This window comes from Carassius gibelio, chromosome B16, assembly GCF_023724105.1.
Source record: "Carassius gibelio isolate Cgi1373 ecotype wild population from Czech Republic chromosome B16, carGib1.2-hapl.c, whole genome shotgun sequence".
Taxonomy (NCBI): Eukaryota; Metazoa; Chordata; class Actinopteri; order Cypriniformes; family Cyprinidae; genus Carassius; species Carassius gibelio.
The window spans coordinates 28,586,584-28,611,192 of record NC_068411.1 but is presented as its reverse complement, the minus strand read 5'-3'; the positions used below and the strand labels follow the sequence as shown (position 1 = coordinate 28,611,192).

At 37.0% G+C, this 24,609-nt stretch overlaps 1 protein-coding gene across 1 annotated transcript in view; it reads left to right on the top strand.

Annotated features, from left to right (window-relative positions):
• The window catches only part of LOC127975250 (CUB and sushi domain-containing protein 3), a 244,953-nt gene that overhangs the window by 27,930 nt on the left and 192,414 nt on the right, over positions 1-24,609 (top strand). Inside the window, exons 3-4 of the mRNA XM_052579149.1 lie at positions 2,889-3,001; positions 19,143-19,337. Of these exons, the coding sequence (XP_052435109.1) occupies positions 2,889-3,001; positions 19,143-19,337 (308 nt within the window). The remainder of the gene's footprint in view (positions 1-2,888; positions 3,002-19,142; positions 19,338-24,609) is intronic.

The following is a 24,609-nucleotide window of genomic DNA, read 5'->3' as shown; positions in this document are numbered from 1 at the left end:
TAGTTGGAGTCTGTTATTACTGGTTAATATTGTTTTTCCCACTTCTGTAGCCTATCAGTAGAAAAGTAATTTTATATGTGGAAAAAGTTATTGCATTTTGATGAATTATTGCATAACATGCATTGAATGAATGTGGGCAAGAAGAGCAGAGAGATTGTAAAAAAAAATAATAATAACAAACCTATTTTCAAACAGGTTTCAAACACTTTTAAAACCATCAATCGGACATCTTCAATACTCCTCAAGTCATTGGTTGAGGAAATGTTATATCAGTGCCCAAGGTTCATTTTGGTGTCACTAGGTGCAGAAAATTGTGTGTGCTGTAGCTTTCCCTGTGTATATAGATATACATATATACATAAATATAAATATACTATACACACTGTATACTGCACATGCACGTATACATATACGTGTGTGTAAGTGGCACAAATTGAAAAATATATTGTTTTTACATGCTGTGGTCATTCTATAATAAAATATACAATTTACTCAGGATTTTGAAATATAATATAAAAGTCTCACTTGAAAAAAAAAGTTGAACATTAACTTTGGTTAATGGAACCTATTTAAATTGACCAATAGCATCCTGAAACAGCAACATTTAGTGAACCCATGTTTAATGATCATCTTTTCTTTGTTTTATCAAAGCAGTTACATTTTTACTTATTTGAAGGTCAAATACAAGTTTTTACCCTTTATGCTGTCAAATACTATTCATGGTTTACACTTCCCACTGTATTGCTACCAAGCAACATAAAATCACCATGTTATGATGCAGTCATGTGGATGTCAATGCTACATGTGACATTTGTGAAATAGCTCTAATGTGAGTCATTTGAAATGGCCTTCAATGTGCACCTGGTTAAGAAATGCTCAAGATTAATATTTAATCAACACGAAATCAAAATGGATATTTCACTTATTGCACTTATTACACGTCTTAAATTAATCAGAGTGCATGATGTCAAACTAGTCATGGGCGATGGGACAAAAACTATTATATCACGATCCACGACTGCATCACAATTGTTTTTCACATTGGTCTTTAAGACTGTTTTGCATGTTTCTGAGGAGTAAAAACTAGTAGGCCCTATAATTTACATAAGTAAAGAGCTATCAAGCTTATTGAAGACAAGTTAGAACAAAGAAACAAATGCATTCAAACAAATAATAAATAAGTAAATTAAAATAAATACAATGGAACAAAAACAAGAGATGTAAAATGTGTAACTGTAGTATTAATTTAAGAAATATTACAGAAACTCAAAGTAATCAAATGTAAAATATTAGACTGTGTGAATAAAATATAGCCTGCATTGATTTTTATGAGAACTACAAAAATTATTTGGTCAAGAGCAAATTGTGTTATGATTAAAATTAATGATAGAGACACCAGGAGGTTTTTAGACTTCTGTCACTTTAAGAACTCTGATCTAATATACTGACAAACATCCTATTTTTTCCCAGATTTTTATGTTCACATAAAAACCGAATGTGACATAACCACATTTGTTTACATAAATACTTGCCAAGATGGACATTTAGAATTTTGTTTTGTGTATTATCAGCCATTTAGGTGTGCACCCGTTCCCAAAACGTACTTTTTGTGTCCGCGCATTCCACTTCCGCTTTTAATAACTCCTTTTAATACCACTTTAATTTCTCATTCATCCATGATTCTTTACCACTTTAAAACTTTAAAAAGTACTGCCTGCTGAATGAAAAGTTGAAATGTTTACATACGGAGGTAACAGAACACATTTGGTCACGATCTGTACGACTCGTTTGAAAAGTAGAGATTGAGGGTGTCTTCAAGACTGATCACAATAAAAAAAATCTTCAGATATGTATATCAAACCTTACATTGTCTTTTCACAATGTAATTAAATGGATATAATCACGTCATTCTGTGTCACTCAAAAAATAATGTAATTTAATGGATTTCAATTGTGTTAGGAATTTATTCATATTGCATCAAGTGCACAAGTATCTGTTCTTATCTTGAACTCACTGCGGTTATCACAGTTTAGCTGCTGCCCGAATGCTGATGGTACTTTTGTGAAATTATATTTTCAAATCGTTGGGGCTCATTGATCTTTTCCAAGTTTCAAATATCAGAGAGCTTCACATCCTGTTAAAGCAGGACTGGCTGTGATACAGAGACAATGATTTGGATGAGTTCTTATGAAATAGGAAGAAATGACTCATTCTTTATGTCTTGTTGTGTAAAGCAGAATTGAGTAGGCAAAAGGTGTAAAATCGGCGCGACTCCTGGGATATAGGGTTGTCAAATGTACGAAGAATAAAACACAGTGGGCCAAAATAGTATTTGGGCTTTTTTGGCCTTGCATAAAAATGCATGAATTCTTGAATTGGATAATATGCCAAATAGCCAAATAGCTTTTGCAAACAAATTATGCAAGCTCTTGTCTCAGAACTAACTTAAATTTTCTGAGACATTTTTTAATATTATAGTCATTGTTTTATCATTTCAGCCCTGACATGCTTGTTTTGCATGAAGTGTTGGTGAATTTTGAAAAAGAAGTCACATTTCACCCTAAAATTAAAAGAAAAGGTAAATTTGATCAAAGGAAATTAAAAAGCAATGCAATAATAAGAAAAAAAGGGGAAATGTAATACAAATAAATGATTGCATCAAAGTATTTCTTCTTATTCTGAATGGAGGGAGAAAAAAAAATTATATTCTTTGTTTATTTGTTTAAATGCATTAAATAATTTATTAATTTTATTATTATTTATTTGTATTTTTATTTGTTTGCAAAGGTCTGGATGCATTCTGGCAATGACCAGTTATAATGTTTATTTATATGAAACCTCTCACCAATTTCTGTCCGGATGAATAAGATTTCTCTCTTCTCATACAGGTTAACAGGATTTCAGGTGCCAGCGCCCGTCACAAGTACCGGATCCATATTTTCCCTGCGTCTTACCAGCGACTTTGCTGTAAGCGCCCATGGATTTAAAATATATTATGAAGGTGAGGAAAAACATCCTTTAATTCTCTCTTCTATTTATCATGGGTTTTTAGTTCAGAGATGCAAATTGCACACTGTAGCGGTCAATTAAAAGTTTTTCATCTCATAAGTGTTTGACAGCAGGGCAGTGGGCGTAAAGATAGAGAAGTGAAAAGCAATGAATTCATTCCTTAATACTCTAATAATAACTATTACTAAAGGAGAATTCTAGTCTGTACATTTTTCTCACTAAAACACACTGTAATATATTAGTCAAGGTTTCTTTCATAAGTCAAACTAGTTTTGAAAGACTGGTTTTGCTAGTGTAGGGTCTCTATGTAAAATATCTCTGTTAGGATTGGCTCACATTCTTTTTTTTTTTTTTTTAAATGAGTAACAGTGCTTACTTTTGGGTTATTTTCTCTGTCAGATCAAGCATATTTTGCATTGCCCCATCCATTAATAATTTTAGTTAGTTTTAGAATGCCAGTTCATTGTTCAGGGTGTTAATTCGTTAGGGCATTGCTTGGGTATTTTAGTGGTTGCTGGGTTGTTCCTAGTGATTGCTAGTTCTTTGTTGAGGCTTTTATTTGTGAGGGGATTACTAGGTGGATGCTAGGGTGTCCTGAATGATTGCTACAGTATTACTAGTGTGTTCTGGATGATTATTAGTTCCTTGTTCAGGATGTGGGCTGCTAGGAGAAAGACAAATAAATAGACAGATTGTCAAATGGGCCGTCCAGTAGGCGGATGGTAAAATCATTTAGTGTTGCTTGAAGACTGAATAGCTTGAAAGGTGAAGGAAACCTGAGTCAGAGCATCCTGTGCTGAGTTTTATGGATGTTTTGTTTTGAATTCTGTGGTGCATCATACTGTATTTTAAAACGCCAAGAAAAAAATAATCAGATTTTTTGTTTCTCATTTTTAAAGAGTCTCTTGCTACATCGGTGGTTCCCACCTCATTCAAAAAATCTGTCACCATCCCTGTGCCTAAGAACAATAAACCCTCTTGTCTGAATGACTATCGTCCTGTTGCCCTCACATCAATAGTCATGAAAGTCTTTGAGGGACTGGTTAAAAACGTCATCTGCTCCTCCATCCCCGATACTTTAGACCCTCTTAAGTTTGCCTATCGCCCAAACAGATCCACAGATAATGCCATCTCTCACACCCTGCACTCTTCTCTCACACACATTGACAGCAATAACGGGAACTATGTAAGGCTGCTATTTATCAACTATAGCTCAGCTTTTAAAACTATAGTCCCCATAAAGCTAGCTTCCAAACTCATGGACCTCGGTCTGATTTCTTCACTCTGCAACTGGATTCTTGATTTCCTCACTGGAAGACCTCAAGTGGTGAAACTAGCCCAGGACATCTCCAATTCCATCACCCTGAACTTAAGAGCCCCATAGTGCTGTGTCCTGAGTCCCCTGCTCTACTCTCTCTACACGCATGACTGCGTGTCTTCGCACAGCTCCACATCTATTATCAACTTTGCTGATGATACTGTGGTTCTTGGCCTCATTCACAACAATAATGAGACCGCATACTTGGATGAGGTAGAGAAATTAACGTCATGGTGCCAGGACAACTGTCTCTTTCTGAATGGGAGCAAAACTAAAGAACAGATTGTGGACTCCAGGAAGAGACTGCAGCAGCCCTATACACCCCTTATGATCAGCGGGACACCTGTGGAGAGGGTGAGCAGCTTCAAGTACCTTGGTGTAAACATCTCCGAGGACCTGACTTGGACTACACACATTCAAACACAGGTTAATAAAGCCAGGCAAAGACTGTACCATCTGCGACAGCTGAGGAAATTCACTGTCTCACCAGCATTCCTGAAAACTTTCTATTCAGGGGCTATAGAAAGTGTATTGACTCAGTGTATCTCAGTGTGGTATAGGAACAGCTCCAGTCAAGACTGCAACGTCTTGCATAGAGTTGTGCGCTTAGCTGAGCGAATCTCCGGGTCTGCTTTCCCCTCTCTGCAGGACATCTATATCAAACGCTGCAAAAGCAGAGCTGTTAAAATCATCAAGGACTCTATCCACCCCAGTAATCATCTTTTCACGTTGCTGCCATCTGGTAGGCGCTTCCGTAGCCTTATGGCAAAAACCGAGAGACTCGGGAGGAGTTTCATCCCCCAGCCCATCAGGCTCCTAAACCCAAAACCAGCCTCTTAACATGTCACCACTTAATATTCACTTAATGAGTAAGACATTCACTACCTCACATTGACATTCGTGTGTATCTTAATATTTAAGACTACAGTTTACATTCATGCACATTATTTTGTGTTCTATATTTAATTCTACAATATACATATTTTTTGTATTTTATTCTTATATTTTTATTGTTTACTTTTATTTCATTCTTTCATAGCTATATTTATGTATATTTTCATCTGTGTTGTATTCTTTAACCCTCATGTGGTGTTCAAAACCCAATAACACCTGTGGTGTTCCCGGTCAAAAATGACCGGCCCATAAAAAAAAGCTTATAAATCACTCATTATACCATATTTTCACCCAATCTTGGATTCAATCTTTTTGTCAACTTGTTCTCTTTCAATTAGGACTGGTTTTATATTTCCGTTTGCATCTGATTAATCGTGGGCCTCATTTATCTGAGAGTAGGCATCTCGTTTTTTGAGTAAAAAACAAATAATTTATGAGTAAATTTGGAAATATGAAAAAAAATTATGAAAAAAATGGCTACTGTTGATCACACTAGTCTACTCTAATGTTTCACCAGGAATTTTGTTTTGAAACTTTTGTTTTGTAAAAAATAATGCACAAAGTCACACTTGTGGTGTTCCCGGTCAAAAATGACCGGCCTATAAAAAATAGCTTAGAAATCACTCATTATACCATATTTTCACCCAATCTTGGATTCAATCTTTTTGTCAACTTGTTATCTTTCAATTAGGACTGGTTTTGCATTTAATTTTCAAACTATTTAATTTTAGGAGTCATTTATCCGAGCTTATGCACCTCAGTTTTTGAGTGAAAAAAGCATTATTTGTTATTAATTTTGTCAATATTGTGAAAAAGGTGAAAAAAAGTTTCATCTGTTGATCACACTAGCCTACTTTAATGTTTAACCAGGAATTTTTTTTTAAATGCTTTTATTTTGTACAAAATGGCACAAAGTCACACTTGTGATGTTCCCGGTCAAAAATGGCCGACCATTGAAAGTGAATGTAGAAGATTACAAAACACAGGGCTTGTATTTTGAAATGCTTTAATTTTTCAGAAAAGGGGAGCACAGTAACACTTGTGCTGTTCCATGACAATACTGACCATTGTATAATACAAAAAATAAACACATTAACGCTGTCATATAGAGAATACAAATCAAATACTGTTCATTTTCTTTCAGTTTTCCAAATTATGAACTAACCAAAATAAGAAACTGTGACTGTCTCTGTGTGAACTCATGCAAGTGACTAACAAAAGCATTTTTAAGGTAACTTGCAATTGGTCATTTTGTGTCACTTATGCACATGACTGTCAACAGTTTAATGTATGTGCCTTGCAAATGTGCACTCTGCATTTGAAACAGACAGTGCCTGTTTTCACATCTTTTGGGGCACACAAAGTGCATCTCTTTCATTTCTCTCCTTTGCCTGTGCCAGCTGAAGGACTTGGTTCTGGTGTTTGTATGTCTCTCACCAATGTAGCAGAGGGCAGTGCTCTGGGTATATTTTGGCGCCTCTGTATCAGGGGGCTCACCATGGATTTTCCCAGCTCTTCTAGGAACAGCCTCCTCCTGAAGGTTTTCCTTGTGTAATACTCAAAAAAGTTTGTGTGTTTTAACGTGTGTGTGTCTGGGTAGCGTGTGTATAAATGTATCGATACATGCACAGGTCCAAGGGCTCGATGTTTGCAAGCACATATGCACATATGTGTACATGAAAATAATGAACATGCTCCTGAAAACTAAATTGTTCTGTTATTTTCAGTCTCTCCTATTCACTTTCAATTGTCGGCCATTGTGACCATTTTTGACCATGCCTACTCTCAGATAAATGAGGCCCACGATTAATCAGATGCAAACAGAAATATAAAACCAGTCCTAATTGAAAGAGAACAAGTTGACAAAAAGATTGAATCCAAGATTGGGTGAAAATATGGTATAATGAGTGATTTCTAAGCTATTTTTTATAGGCCGGTCATTTTTGACCGGGAACACCACAAGTGTGACTATGTGCCATATTTTTTAGAAAACAAAAGTTTCAAAACAAAATTCCTGGTGAAACATTGGAGTAGACTAGTGTGATCAACAGTAGCCATTTTTTTCATAATTTTTTTTCATATTTCCAAATTTACTCATAAATTATTTGTTTTTTACTCAAAAAACGAGATGCCTACTCTCAGATAAATGAGGCCCACGATTAATCAGATGCAAACAGAAATATAAAACCAGTCCTAATTGAAAGAGAACAAGTTGACAAAAAGATTGAATCCAAGATTGGGTGAAAATATGGTATAATGAGTGATTTATGAGCTATTTTTTATAGGCCGGTCATTTTTGACCGGGAACACCACAGGTGTAACAAGGTAACAAAACCCCCACAAAAAAAGTAAGAAAATTTCCCATTTTTTTTTAATTGTAGTTATACCCTTTGGGAACAAAGTCACTAAGTTTCAGTCCAAAGCGATAACATTAACTATTATTTTCGGGAAAAAGAAAATCTTCTCCGGGTCAAATTGACCCGAACACCACATGAGGGTTAATAATTGCACTGTCCATGGAGCGGACCTGACTCACATTTCACTGCTGGTTATATATGCTCTATATAATTGTGTATGTGACGAATAAAAATCTTGAATCTTGAATATGTCCGCTTTAAAAACACTATTGTTGTCTGTTTCTGGTCAGCCTAGTTGTGGATCACTTATTTCAGCCCAAATATCTTAGTTCACCAAAAAGGGGATGCTTAATATCTGAGCAGATGTTGTGCTGTGCCATCAAGTTTATTTCAGCCTCTTGCCATGATTGGTTGAGTTTGCGCGTGTCTGGGTCATCTATACCCTGAGCGTCTCGGTCATCTACACCCTCAGCAACTGTCACTTCTCAACCATTCACCATCTTCCATCACTCTCTCCACCTGTTATCCTCCTGACCTGACCACAGCATGCCGCCCCATCTGCTCCATCTTTACAGTCTGAATTATTCAGTCCCATTGACCAGCCTGGGCTTTGGCTAACGGTTTTGTGTTTAATGTGCTTCTGAATTTTATGGGTTTCGGAATATTAATCCTGCAGGTTATTTCACTCCAGAGGGCCTGAGATTCTAGTCGTCATAAATTTCCACAGATTGACATATGAAATTGAAGAATTTGAGGCTGCTTTGAGCATTTTTAGGAGATATATTACTAGGGTATTTTGGATGGTTGTTATATGATTATCGCCAGGTCTCTTACTTGTAAAGCCTGTTGACCACCATGGGTCTACTGGTCCCAACATTATTTTGGTCAGTGCAAAATCCAAAGATCCCACCTGGTCTCTATGATTTTTCTGGCATGGTTTGTAATGTGTTCTAGGTAGTTGCTAGGGTATTTTAGATAGTTTATAAATGATTATTGCTAAGTCTGTTGGCTTTATTGGTCCCATCTGGTTTGGTTAATGTGTCCAAAGAACCGACCATGTCTCTAGGATTTTTTTTTTGGCATGGTTAGTGGGTTTCTAGTAAATTTTGGTTGGTTTTCAGGTGATTTCCCCCAAGACCTCATAAACTTATTCGAAGTCTATGGGTCCCAACATGGGTCAGTGAGTAAAAAAAGCCCACCTGGTCTCATTTTTTTTGGCATGGTTTGTAATATGTTCTAGGTAGTGGCTAAGGTATTCAGGATGGTTGATAGATGATTATTGCCAAGATTTTTAAAGTCTGCTGACCACCGTAATATTCTTGGAGGTCTATTGGTCCCAACTAGGTTAATATAGAGTTCAAAGAGCCCACAAGGTCTCTGATGTTTTGTGTTTTGGCATAGTTTGAAGGGTATTTTAGGTAGTTGCTAGGTCTTTGCTAGAGTATCTTGGATGGTTTCAATGTGATTGCCCCCAAGTATTTAGATAATTATTTGGGGCCTATAAGTCCCAACATCAGGTCAATGAGGGAAATGTGACCACCAGAGTTTTTTTTTTTTTTTTTTTTGATGCTTTGGAACAGCTTATATGGGGTGTTTTTGATATTCATGAATCCTAACATAAATAATATATATATTTATATATTTTTTTTTTGCATGGTTTTTTATGGTGTTTCAGGAGGTTTGTATGGTATTTTAGATGGTTTATTGATGATTGTACCCAAGTCTCTTTGATAATGTTGGGGGTTAATAAGTGAATAAGTGTAGGGAAGGGGTGTTCTAAATAGTTGGTAGGGCATTTTGAATGGATTCTAGGTGATTTCTCTCAGGTCTCTTTGACATTGTTGAGGGTTTCTGAGTCAAAACATGGGTCATTAAGTCAAAAGAACCTTGTCTTCATGATTTTTAGTGCAATTTGTAGGATGTTCTACAAAGTTTCTGTGGTGTTTTGGGATGTCTTTTAGACCACCAGGTGAAATGATATGTCCAATCCGTTAAAATCTCAATGAACAGTTTTGGGTTGCAACATAATTAATCTATTAGTAAAAGTTGTGTGTTTTTTTTTTTTTGACATGGTTTGTAGGGTGTTCTAGGTAGTTGCAAGGTGGTTGCTAGGGTATCTGGGGTAGATCTTGGGTGATTGTCTCTTTGATATTATTGGAGTTTTATGAGTCCCAACATTGGGTCAGTGAGTCAAAAGAACCCACCTTTGTCTTTGATTTATTTAGTGCAGTTTGTAGCATGTTCTGGGTAATTTCTAGGGTGTTTTGGGTCCACCAGGCAAATTTTTATGCCTGATCCTTTAAAAAAAAGCAAAAACACACAACAAGCCTTGTGATTTCAGGTATAATTTGTGTCCTTAGTGCAAACAGTGAGGGGTTAAGGGTCATGAGTCTTAGCAAGCAGCAATAACAAGGGATTGGTTCGTGTCCAGTGGTTTTAATGTGCTAGTGATTCAACATTTATGAGAGAGATATGGACTCACACTGGGGAAAAGAAATCTCATTTTGGTTCCTGTCAGTTTTCCGTCATGTCGGAACAACTGAAACCATGTTTGACAGTCAGTGCATGCGCTTTGATTAATGTGTCTATCGCCATCCAGTCTGAGTCAGCTTCTGAGTATGAAGTTAGATGCAAAACCTCAACCTTTCTTTCTGCCCTTCAATTGAATGCCAGTGACTCTGGAAATACCATATGTCATGATCAACATGCTAATGTTCGGCCATCACAACGTCCATTAACGGTCCTTCCTGCAGAGCCTCTAGCCATCTAAATGCTAGAACAGGCCAAAACATTGATTCGGAAACATTTTCTGGGATGACTAAAGATCGCTCGTTTAAGGAAATGTGAGCAAAACGAAAGCACAGCAGAAATGGAAGCACTTTTTGTCTTGTTGCAACCTTTGAAATTTGCTGCTCGTGGCCTATTGCTTCTCTGAAATACATTATGCTTTCTGGTGACCTGTGAAATCTGCGTGTCTTTGGGTTCCTGGTGGCCCCGTCCCTGTGGATCCTGTGAAGGATTTTGGTGGTGTTTGCGGATTGCTTGTATGTAAAAACAGCTCAATAATTCTGGATTGCACCAGGACTCGTGACACGCTCCCAGGGAAAGATTGCTGTATGCTGAAGTGTGCTCAGCCTCGCAATATAGATGCTCTGACAAACTTCCATCATCTTCAAGGGCAGCAAAAGTCATTAGATGTATAGAGGGATGAATGGCTCATCTCCTGGGATCAGTCTGTGATAATTACCTCAGCGGTTTGCCTACTGTACTTTTAGAGCTCAGTTCAGGCACATGAATGTATATAATTTTATTTGAGAATAGATATTAAAGGCGATATGTGTAAATCCTGGAGCATGAGAGGAACAGAATTGCAGAAATAATAATTGATTTCCAACAGGTCAATGTCTCTGCCTATTATTGGTCTGGTAGGTAGACCAAAGGCTCACGTGATTGGTGAGGTGTTGTGTTGCTGTGTTAGGTTGGTTATGGATGCTCAAAAAAGAAGCACCCTTTTGATCAAATACAGCTATGAGTTTTTCATACCTGGATTTGGGGATCCTCTGCCATTCCTCCTTGCAGATCCTCTCCAGTTCTGTCAGGTTTGATGGTAAACATTGGTGGACAGCCAATTTCAGGTCTCTACAGAGATGCTCAGTTGGGTTTAAGTCAGGGGTCTGGCTGGGCCATTCAAGAAGAGTCACAGAATTGTTATGAAGCCACTCTTTTGTTATTTTAGCTTTGTGCTTAGAGTCATTGTCTTGTTGGAAGGTGAACGGACAACATTTCGAACCCTGAAGCAGACGGTCTACAGCAGCCGAAGAACACACCGGGTGCCACCCCTGTCAGCAAAGTACAGGAAACGGAGGCTTCAGTTCACACAGGCTTACCAATATTGGAGAATAGAAGATTGGAAAAACTATGGGTCGATCTGATAAGTCTCCATTTCTCTAATTTGCTGTGACATTCAGATGGTAGCGTTAGAATTTGGCATAAAGAACATGAAAGCATGGATCCATTCTACCTTGTCTCAACGTTCAGGCTGCTGGTGGTGTTGTAATGGAGTGGGGGATATTTTCTTGGCACACTTTGTATCTAAAAGTCTATTTTTGTCTCATGCACTTAATTAATATGCGTTTTTTCCTTTGAACTTTGAAATTATATAATGTCAGCATTAGTCATGTTATTTTTTTATAATCTCTTAAAAATAACTTTAATCTTAAAATTTTTCTTGAAATCCTAAAAGGTTTCTTTCTAAAATATCATTTTTTATATCAAGTTCAATTCCAGAAATACAGTACAAAATGAGGAACTGTTTCACTTTGACTTTGAAAATCACATTATTGAGCTGAATTTATATAAAAAAAACATTACAAAGACACATCTTTCTTTTTTCTATCTATAAATTTATTGTTTAACATATTTAATTGAAATTCTTTAAAATATCAACATCAGACCTGTCATAGAATTTTCTTTAACGTTACCTTCTTCAACTTTACATACATTTTTGAGCCAAATTAATCAACAATCATTTCAGAAGGTTGTTGTTTTTGTTTTTTAACTTTGTTAAATGTATCTAATAGACCTTATCATTGTATTTATTGGTCATTATGGTTACAAATAAAAGTATGAAGGCTTCAAGTTTGAGAATGGCAGTCCTATTTTCTGATTTGAGATAAAAGTGTCCTTATAGTGTTTCTGGTGGTCTTTTCCCAGACACTTTGGGAGCTATTATGAACATCTCCAGCAAGCAAAAGGGGGATCAAAATAGCGGCCATTTCTCATAATAAGAGAGCTGGGGTCAGTCGCAAGGGGCTCTCTCTGTTCAATGGAATCTATCTGAGCTGTTTCTGATTGAAAAGAATATCCCTGGTTCAATACAAGTTAAGCTCTATTGACAGCTTCTGTGACATGCTGGCGATTACCACAGAAAAATTATTTTGACACATCCCGCAATTTTGGAAGGCAAAACATCTGTGTTTACTGCAATGCACTTATATTATAAGTCTGTATAGCAAAAAGGGTTTAGATGCAGATTTGATTCTTTAATGTATAAAAGTAAATATTATTGAAAGTACAATATAAGAGCATGCATGTACGTACACACTAAGGGCCCTATTTTAACGATCTAAACGCAAAGTGTAAAGCGCACGCATTTTTGGAATGGGTTGTCCCTATTCTCTTAATGAGCTTCAATAAACCAACCAAAATGTCATCTCCCATTCCCTTTAAGAGCGAGATGCGCTAGCGCCATGGTGGATCGCTATTTACATGGTGGAATTTGCTGGTGGAAAAACTGAATGCTTCTCAAGCGTAAAATGTGTGTGTATTGTCATGAATGTAAAATTAATTCGCCAATTTCATTCATCATTATAAGTAGTAATAGGCTGAATTGCAAATAAGTTGCATACTGTAATTCCAATGACTATCCATCAGTACATTTTATATTTATATAGCCTACACAATAATATCCTTTTACACTGTAATCCTTTTGTTTTTAATATTTGGCATGTTTGTGTGATGCGCATCCCTGTGTGTAATAAGCAAAGTCAACGCGCACCATGGACCCGCCCAGAGGCGCATTTTCTACCATTGCGCTCTTTTAATAACAAAAAATATTACGCCATTGACTTTAAACTTTAGACCAAGTTTGAGTTGGTCTATGGCGCAGTCTATTTTCAGCTCCTTAAAATAGCAATGTGCCAACAATGCGCCTGAACACATCTATTTTTTACAACACAAATGGGCACAAATGCATTTGCTAATTAAACAACATGGCGCTGGACAGGCAAATGCGAACGGCGCCGGACTGAAACTAGCAAACACATTTGCGATGTGCCTTGCATTGCATTGCGTCGGGTGTATGATAGGGCCCTAAGTGTATTGTATCAAATTAAAAACCACCTATAATGTGGGTCCTTTTATTTTCTCATGCTGAGGCACAAGCCAGTTTTTTTTCTGTTCAAACTGACAGCAGGTCACAGATTCAGTCCATTGAGCTTAAGTTGTACTGAATCAAAAACATTATTGGATACATTGGCAGCAACAGACAGGCTAGTGCTTCCACAGTAACTGTCAATGCAGATCACCAAACAGCATTCATTATGACAGCAAGGTGTCATTTGTCACGAGGGCTGGAGGTATGACAGGCCACATGCCATGCTTATGTGTCATGTTTATGTTTGTATTTATTGTTGAAGCTGTCATGTTAAGTGATGACAGGTAAAACAGAACACTCTCCTTCTCCATAAATCAGATGCTGGTTGCAAAGGCCACCGTGGTGGATGTGAAGGTAAACACAGGAGGATTGAGCGCACCAAATCTTAGCGGTTTCTAAGATAGTTATCTGTGGAGTGACACTTCAGTGGTGTGCAGTGACCGCCACATACCCGTGTGTAGTGAATCATCAAGATGAAACAGGGTTTGCAATCCATTTTACTTACCTAATGTGACGTTGAATGAAACAGGATATTCAGTGATCTAAAATGTAGGTAAGCACTGGTAAGGAATCCATTGGGTTGTATAAAAGTGGTGTTACGTGGGTGTTAGAACTATTAAAAGTGTTTTTGTGTGTGTGCATTTGTATAGTGAAACGTGTAATAATAAATTTGAATGTCATCTATTTTGATTTGATCATCGTCTGAAATATGGATGTTATAATGTATTCCTGTGGTTTTTAGCTGTTGCATTGCAGGTCTTTCTGAGGGGTCATCATCAGCAAAATAGGCTTATTATGGGAAAACATTTCCCATGTCATTTGTTATGTGTCCAATAATACAGTATTTTAGCGAAAATTCATTAGTAACTAGGGAGAAGCCAGCCAAATAAGATCGATGCCAGCATGAACAGGTTGCCGGATATCCTCTCATCCTACGCGAAGTGAAAGAAATTATGACCCAGACTAGATACATATGAATATAAAGCTTGCAGCCATCGAAAGCCACTCATGTTGTTAGTTATATTTTCGTTGTTAATGTGTATATTGTTGGGGCTATGCAATTAAGGGGAAGTCGTGGCCTAATGGTTAGAGATTCCGACTCGTAATCCAAACGTTGCAGGTTTGAGTCTCATACCGGGAGGGATTGTTGGTGGGGGGAGTGAATGTACAACGCCCTCTCCACTTTCAATACCATGACTGAAGTGCCCTTGAGCAAGGCACCGAACCCCCCAACTGCTCCCTGGGCGCTGCAGCATACTTCATCATACTTGGCTGTATGTCACGTAACTTTAACTTTAAAGATGGATGGATGGAGGAGTGTATTGTTGGGTCCATGCAATTTTTTATGAATGAATTGAAGAATGATAGATTGGTGGATGGATTTATTGATGAATGATTTGTGAATGGATCAATATCATGGATGGATTATAGATTGGTAGATGGATTGTTGCTTATGCAATTTATAATGACTACATGGATGGATGGAGCAGTATATTGTTGTGTCTGCAATTTATGATGGATACATGATTGATAGAATGACAGGATGAACGTTAGATTGATGGATGGATTGATGGTTGAATGGATGATTCATAGATGGATGTATGGATAAATGAATGATAGATTGGTGAATGGATTTATGGAACGACTGCATGGATGGAGGAGCAGTATTTTGTTGTCAATGCAATTTTTGATGAATGAATGATAGACTGGTGGATAGATTTGTAGGTGGATGGATTAATTATAGATTGGTAGATGGATTGATAAAGCAGTGTATTGATGGACTTATGCAATTCATGATAGATGATAGATGGATATATCAGTGTATTGTTGGGCCTACTGTATGCAACTTATGAATGGATGAGTGATAGATTGGATGAAAGGATGGATGACAGATTGATGAAGTAGTATATGTTTTGGCCTGTGTAATTCATGATGGATGGATAATAGACTGATAGATTGATTGAAGGATAGATGATAGACTGATGGATGGTTGGAGTGAGCAGTGTATTGTTGGGCCTATGCAGTTTAGTGCTTGGATGGATGGATGGATGGATGGATAGGTGGATGAATGGAGCTGTAGAGTGCTGGGCCTGTGCAATTGATTATGTATGGATGGATAATAGACTGATATATTGATTGAAGGATAGATGATAGGCTGATGGATGGTTGGAGTGAGCAGTGTATTGTTGGGCCTATGCAGTTTAGTGGATGGATGGTTGGATGGATTGATGGATAGATTGATGGATGGATAGATAGATGGATGGATAGATGGATAATATAAATGTTTACACCAACAACAAAAGAGTAAAATCTACCCCATAAAAAAGAACTAGTGTCTTGTTGTATTTCACATCAGTAGGCTTGTATTTCCACAAATCCTGAGTAGCAATTACAAGAAATGGCCTCTATCTAAAAAGTAATTTCCAACTCCAAATGTCGCACTCCACCAGTATCCTGCTCATCAGTCCGAGCTCTGTAGCACAATCAAACAGATGCCTTTGTCATCTCTCTGTTTGTATTTGAGGTTTTTTTTTTTCAGTCTGCTGAGGGAGCAGGTTTGTAATTGCTTCTTTGGAACAGGGGAAGAAAAATAAATAATACTCTCTAAAAGGTAATACTTCAACACACTTTCTGTACTAAGTCTGATTCATTTCCACTCCAGGCCATTTATTTGACTGTCATAATATAGAAAGCCACGGAGTCCAACCTGTCGTAATGAACAGGAATGCCTCCATTACCCCAGATCATGGGCGTAAAGCTCGGTGGGACTATATGCGAGTGGAGATGAGCTGACAGATGTGCTGTGTTCCTATGCAGATAGACACATACAGTAGGAAAACATAGAGAGTGAGCGATGATAGTCACGAGCAGCATTTGATCATCTTCAGCTGCTTTTGTTTAAGCAAGGGAGCTTCCAGTCACAAACCGAATGGAAAACATGTTTGCGCAAAGCGTTGTTGCCAAAGTGCACGCTCTGTTGTTAAAGGTAGATTAAGAAAAGTAGGATCTGTCTCATTGAGTGACATGGAGATAATGGTCTCGCTGGTGTGAAGTGACAGGTTTTTAAGATGCTTTAAATCTAAGACTTTAGAGCACAAATTGAGATGAAATTAATGGTTCACTGACTGTGTACTAGGGAGCAAATGCACTGCCATATCATTCTAGATGCTAAACGGCATCTATAAATCATCTGCTCAAGTTGTAATTTTGCACTTCTGCTGATTTTAAAGGGTCACTTTTTATACTTGCATAATTCTAATGCAGAAGCACATTAGTGAAATGCATTAAAGTGCATTATACTTTCTAATGTAAAACTGTAAGGACCTTTAAAAGACATTTGTTGTGTTCTTCACATGCTGTGCAGATACTATTATGTATATGTGTATGTATTATGCAAATGTATATAGGACTTGTTTTTTCATGAATGTATTTTACAACAATACAAAGAGAAATGTGTAACATTTGACCAGAATTTAGACTTATTCACTTTTTTTTGTAAATAAAATATTTCAATTGATTTTATAAGGTTATTGTGCACCGGTGATTTTTCTAGAATCTAGAGTATCTTGCTCTTGCTGCTGAATTATCCACTAACCAAGTTTATAATAGTATTTTTTTGTCATAGATTATGATCAGATATTTTTTTTCATTTGTTATTTTTCATTAAAATGAAGTTGTGTATATGCAGTAGATTGAGATTAACACAAAACAGTGGTGATCAGACAACACAGAGAAGTATAGAAATTCTACATTGATTTAAAAGAAAACTCAGCTGGTATCGGATTGGATCAGTGTCGGCAGATACTCAGAATTTTCGGTATCGGATCAGTTCTGATAAAATGGTATCGTTGCATCCCTAATGCACTCTATGGCAGGGATCCTCAAATCTGGACCTCGAGATCCACTTTCCTGCAGAGTTAAGCGCTAACCCTAATCAAACACACCTGAGCATGCTAATCAGTGTCAGTCAATGCCTTTGGGATCATTCGAAAATGGCAGACAGGTGACTTTAATCAGGGTTGGAGCTAAACTCTGCAGTGCATTGGACCTCCAGGGTAAGATTTGAGGAAGGGGGCTCTATGGTGTAGAGACAGAGTGTGACCCACGTCATAATCTGAAAACCTCTACGCCCAATGGGGGTGAAAACAATCCATGCTCTCCATTGACTTTCTATTGTGGGAAGCTGCCTCCTTGTTTATCTGACTTACAACAAAAACAAAAGAGCAATGCCTAAAAGCTGCTACAGTATGTACAAGGTGTACAGTAAACAAACTTAAAAACATTTTTTTTTTTTTTAACTGTCGACCCAAAAAAACAAGAGATTAGGACACAAAAGTAGAGCGCAACGTGTCGTTACTCTGAGAACTGCGCCCACTGGAGGGAAACATAATCGGCGACAAGGCCATTCATTATTTTTAACCATGTCAAAAAATTATTTTACACCCAATGTGAATCTGAGAGGAGGAGATATATTAAGAAACTAAATTGTATTGGTCTTTGTCAGTGACCCTTTTCCTAACCTTCCTTTTGTTTGAGAAATGATCCAACTGAACAGCCCAATATGAAATACCCCGACATCTACAACTATTTGTTTCTTTAATGCGGTCTTATTTTTTTATTATTATTATAATTTTTTTTTTTTTGTGGGTCGACCGCTTACAAAAACGTAATATATAAAAAATGTTGACTGTACTCCTTGTCACATAACAGCTTTTGGGCATTGCTCTGTTTTATGTTATATGTCAGAAATAACAAGGAGGCAGCTTCCCGCAATAGAAAGTCAATTGTATATATATATATATATATATATATATATATATATATATATATATATATATATATATATATATATATATATATATATATATATGTATATGTATGTATGTGTGTGTGTAAAAATATAATAGTTATAAAACTTTAAATAAAATTATTTTCAAATACTATTAGTTAGTTTTCAGAATACTTTACATAGCAGGCAATATTCTACTTAATAAACTGCAAATAAATAAAAACATTATTTTGCATTCTTTAAAATATTCACTTAGGAATACAGCACATACTGTTGGGCGAGACGGTATTTATAGTGACTAGTTAATTTAAATCATAACTGATTAATTTTGATCAGCTGATTGTCCGAATTCTCAGTCTGAAACGGGAAGCGCAGTGTGTCTAAAGTCGACTGAGGATTGAAATTGAATTTCATGATGGTGGCAGGTCCTCAGAGTGGATGTGTGCTGGTTTAAATCAAAGATAAGCAAGCTTAACATATCATATCCAGACATGTGTCCCTGAGGATTACAAATGTGTCAAAACAGGAATATTAGTCCAACGTCAGATGTCTGAGAAATAAGTAAGGATAGTCGACTGCATTCTTGACACATCATCATCATCTTTTCTTTTTTTTTTTTTTGATTGTATCTTTTTTTTTTCAGTAGGATGTGGCCTTTTTGGTTCCTTGCACAAATTAAGTTTTTTTTATTCATTGTTTTCTGATGGATACAGGCTTTGCATCTCTCTAATTGGCTGGTTGTAACTAGCAGAATCAGCAATGCGTTAAGAATAAAACTGCGCTCATCAACTGGCGCTTTACTACGTCTGATTTTGGCAACTTCTATTTGTCTCTTCTCAGAACTACAAAGCAGTTCTTGTGGGAATCCAGGAGTTCCTGCCAAAGGAGTCCTGAATGGAACAAGCTTCAATGTGGGAGACAGAATCCGGTATCACTGTGTGGCTGGATATACCCTGGACGGCCACGCACAGCTGACCTGTGTCACCAGCACGTCTAATGTAGCGGTGTGGGATTTTCCTATTCCCATCTGCAGAGGTAAGAAGTGACAGATTGACACTTGGGGAAACTTGCACTAAGAAGCTCATTTTCATTGTCTGGATTCTTGGTTGCTTGAGGATGAGCTTCTGTAGAACATTACAGGGCATTAATGCATTTGGACACTCCTAAAATATCTCAGTGTCATTACATTAGATGTTAAAATATCAAATCAATTGGTTTCTGGAAACAAATGATGCACAAGCTTTTCTCCGAACTAATTTCATTTTATTTTTTTAAGAAATGACATTTAGCCAACTAAGCCTAAGCGATACAGCTCAAACAATATTGATTGTTTTTCAGTCGTTTCATGATATGCAAAATATATCTCAATAATTATGTAAATGCTCTTAAATGAGGCCTACGATCAATCGGTTCCAAAAAGAAATGCAAAGAACATTTTTTAAATGCTTTAATTTACTTTTAGGTTCATGAATATAACAATACCTAATTGTAGACAGTAATAGTTAAGCATATAATTGGACTTTTTAATGTGAATGATCATTAAATCATTGTAATCATTGGATCAGAGTTCTGATTCACAGAATTGAATCAAACATTCCAGGTTTTTAAATCACATCTCTCTTTTTGGACTGATACCAAAATCACAAATATATTGGATATTTACCAGTTTGTGTTTTGATGATGTTTTATTTGATATGAGGTCAGAAGTTTACATAGGTGTTTTAATAGAGGAACCAGAGATTAAATTCATCATATGAATTAAGATGTTACACTACCATTTGACAGCCACAGGGTATCCAAATGCTAATTTTAAACTTCTGAAGTGTTTTTCTTGCACTCTTATTCTTTAAAATGGCACATGCTGTGGTATGTTGTTATCTAATACATTGATGTTCAGATATTTTAAAGTGTGGCTTAAATTTTAAGTTAATGCTTTTCGGGGGCCACAGATTCTTTTGTAAGCAGCATGTTGGCTCAAAAATGAATCCGGTTACTTTGTTGTAAGCCTGGAGTACTCGGGCTTTGGCTGTAATATATGCGGCTTTTATATTATTCTGTTTTGTTGAATTTCAAATGAATGCTGTTTTTAACTTGTATTGTGCTTAAAATTCTCTCTGCTTTTCATTTGTCTTTCTGGGATTGCTTTAGATATGGTGATTTATGAAGTGTTCTGCAGCGCCTGCCTGCTGTAAAATCCTGCAGTTCTTTTGCATTAGTCTTCTTTTGCATGGCGCAATCAAACGTGAGTCGCCCCAGTGGGAAATGCCTGTGTGTGAAATACAGTTAATAATTTAGGTGTTGCTTTAATTATCAGCGTGAGAAACTTTGAAGTGCACTCAGGTATTGTGGGTAGCATTTTACATTTTGGAATATGACGCATGATTGAACTGAATAAAGATAAAATATGCTACATCCCCTGGATATGTGAAAAATGAGAACTGCTGTATCATTTGTGCTTAATGAAAGATGAGCAGGGCTCAAAACATATCGATGAAAGGCACTTTTTGGTGTAGAAAAGATCTCATTAAGAAAAGCATTTAAACCAGCAAACATGTTTGATGTATTATAGCCTCTCATCATCTTATTAGTTTTGCTTCAGTAGCTTCTAGTTGGCTGAATGAAGACAGAAACCGTATTTCTGACTCACCATTTAGGCTATGAATTTCTGTTAAATTGGTTTTGAAGTCTGCAGCGTCAAACTAATTCAACTCTTTGATTTGAGTAAACTCAGAAGTTGCTAACACTGATAACGGTATGTTTCCTTCCTGGCTGAGTTCTGCGCCTGTTGTCAGTTAACACCTGTTGGTACAGTAGATTCTGTAACCAAACCATCTGTGGGCAAAAAACATCTTTCTACATTGATAACAATTCAAAGTAATGGTTCAAATGCAGTACCAATTTCAGGTTCATTTGCAGTTGGAGATGAAAGATGGTTAGATTGGTTAGTGAGTGTGCCATTTGAGCTGATTCAGTGAACAAGGGACTAATTTAGTCAGGTGTTTAGACCAACGACTACTCTGTCTGATTCCTTTTGGTAATCTTTTACTGCTTTTAAAAAAATAACAACTTTGAAATTGAACACAAGAAATTAACATATATTTAAAAAATGCATACAAGTAGCATCCAGTTCAACAATGAATCATTTGATTGGGGTAGGATTCTTTTTTAAGGAAAAAATCTGAAAATGTTTTTTTTTTAATGTTCTCTGAATCATTTGAAACAAGTAGAAGTAATGTTTAATAAACGTTAGACTAACATCCACCTAAAATGTTCCAGAAATGTGCCCCATACGCAATGTATGAATAACATTTTTGTTGTAACATTTTGAAAACTTTATCAAAGACCAGACAACTTTGAATGAATATTCTATTAGCGTTAATGAAAGCACGTATGTTTGTAACTTTGAGAACCTTCAACCACCGTGAATGTTCTGGAAACATTGTGAATAGTTTTACCCAGACCTAGTGCCAGAGGGAAAAGATACTCACAACCTCTGTTTTCTTCGTAATAATAGCATAACGAAATAGATAGAGGGAAGTCGGCCTAATGGTTATAGAGTTCGACTCCTAACACTAAGGTTGTGGGTTTGAGTCTCGGGCCGGCGATAACACAACTGAGGTGTCCTTGAGCAAGGCCCTGAACCCCCGGGCGCCGCAGCATAAATGGCTGCCCACCGCTCCGGGTGTGTGTTCACAGTGTATGTGTGTGTGTGTGTGTGTGTTCATGCTGTGTGTGCACTTGTTCCATGGGTTAAATGCAGAGCACGTATTCTGAGTATGGGTCACCATACTTGGCTGTACTGTATGTCATGTCACATCAAGAAGCAGGTAAACCAATTTCCAAAACCATGTGTGTGTGTGTACTGTAAAGAGCACATTCAGGGCTTTTCAGGGCATACCAGAAGTTTGGAAGTTTGACCATGACCGGGAGACACAGGGAAAGAGCTTGTATACCAATATTCCTGTGATATATAAGATATTCTTATGAAAATATTGCCTCTTTGTATTCTAATTGTTACATTTATTTTTTCATTACATATTGCCCCAAGAAAATGCAAATTAGTTAGATACAATAGATACAATGTACAGAACAAGAATATCCATTTATGGCTATTTTTTTTATGCATATGACATAAAAGTAAAAATAGTATATCAAATAATTCTATAAAAATTTTATTACAAAGCTGAAAATCATCTTTTGTACAAAGTTTGGTATAAAAAATAAAAATATCCTGGAAACCAGTCTTAAGTGTCTTTTTTTTTTTTATTGAGTTGTATACATAATCTGAAAGCTGAATAAATAAGCTTTCCATTGATGTATGATTTGTTATGATAGGACAATATTTGAAACAACTATTTGAAAATCTGTAATCTGGGGGTGCAAAAAATTCCAAATTAAGAAAAAATGCCTTTAAAGTTGTCCAAATGAAGTTCGTAGCAATGCATATTACTAATCAAAAGTTCCGATAAATTTACAGTAGGAAACTTACAATTTATCTTCATAGAACATGATCTTTACTTAATATCCTAACAAATTACATATATACATGTCTTTATATAGACACTATGTATACACAATTCTATATAAATATATATTATAATTAGTGGTGGGCATAGATTAATTTTTTTTTATCTAGATTAATCTCACTGTAATCTTGAAATTAATCAGATTCAGATTCAGATTATTCTAGATTAAAATGGCTCATTTGATTTCTGCCGAAGGCATTCAGAACAGTGCGTAGCCACGGGTGTGCCAGGGTGTGCCTGTGCCACCCACAGTGGCAGCTGGCACACCTAAAAATAGATGCAGAATTATTTTTTATAGTCTCAATAAAAATTTTTACTAAACTTGGGCTATTGTTGTTTACTTAGAATATATATATATTTTTTGTTCGCGACTCGGTTGATTCAGATCGGCACTTCGGAGCCTGTTCGCGACTCGGTTGATTCAGATCGGCACTTCGGAGCCTGTTCGCGACTCCGTTGATTCAGATCGGCACTTCGGAGCCTGTTCGCGACTCGGTTGATTCAGATCGGCACTTTGGAGCCTGTTCGCGAATCTGTTGATTCAGATCGGGACATCGGAGCATGTTCTCGACTCGGTTGATTCGGATCGGCACTTCGGAGTTTGTTCGCGACTCTGTTGATTCAGATCGGGACTTCGGAGCCTGTTCGACTCGGTTGATTCAGATCGGCACTTCGGAGCCTGTTCGCGACTCGGTTGATTCAGATCGGCACTTCGCAGCCTGTTCGCGACTCGGTTGATTCAGATCGCCACTTCGGAGCATGTTCGCGACTCGGTTGATTCAGATCGGGACTTCGTAGCATGTTTGAGATTTTTTAAAATTCAGATCTGGACATCGATGCAGGAAGTGTTTGTCAAACAGTTAATGGGTGATAAATGAATATTTGGACTTGAGGCTTTTTTTTTTTACCTGTCGATTCAGCATGTAGGCTACAATGGACACACACACAAAGGTGGACACACTCTAGACTTAATCATCAGTAGGGCTTTAAACTTTTCATCCATTCAGAATATGTGTGTTACCCAAATAAAATAATGACTAAAAGTAACGTTAAGTCTTTGAGAACGCGTTTCTCAAGACAGGTGGTGCATTAGACCAGGGGCTCATCTCCTGTTTCCAAAATATGGCGTTATTTTATGGCGTTATTTCCGTCAAATGTCGAGAACGCAGTATTGTTGCGCGAAAGTACATTAATATAATGCGCGAATCTCTCTCCTCGAGCCCGGAATATAATGTGCGGAACGCGAATCTCTCTGCTGGACGGGCGCTCTCAGTTTTAAGTGCAGGCTGATGAGCCGCGAGCCCAGAGAAAATTCTTACAAGAGCAACGTGTATCTGAGAGCGCGAGCCCAATTCCCGCGCGCAAGCAGAGAGATTTGCGCTTGCGCATTATATTAATGTATTTTCGCGCTACAATAATGCGCTTTCGACATAGATGAAAGTCATCATAGCTCGTGTAGTATAGACCCAGCTCCCAACCCAACTTTGAGAATAGATTAACGGCAATATTTTTTTTTTATCGCCCGATAAGAGTCTCACGTTAATGCAGCACGTTAACGCAGATAACGGCCCACCAATAATTATAATATTAAATTTGTCAAACAGTATTACAGCACAATATGTACTGTATAAATAGTGTAGTATAGGGTTAAGATGGGCTATTGTGTTTAAGTCTTTTTTACAGTCCTGATTTATTGCCCATTATGGGAATATTTGTGATGATCAATAAAGAAAAAAGAGTGTTTTACTGGTTTTAATTGGTTTACTTGGCCAAACTGGTGT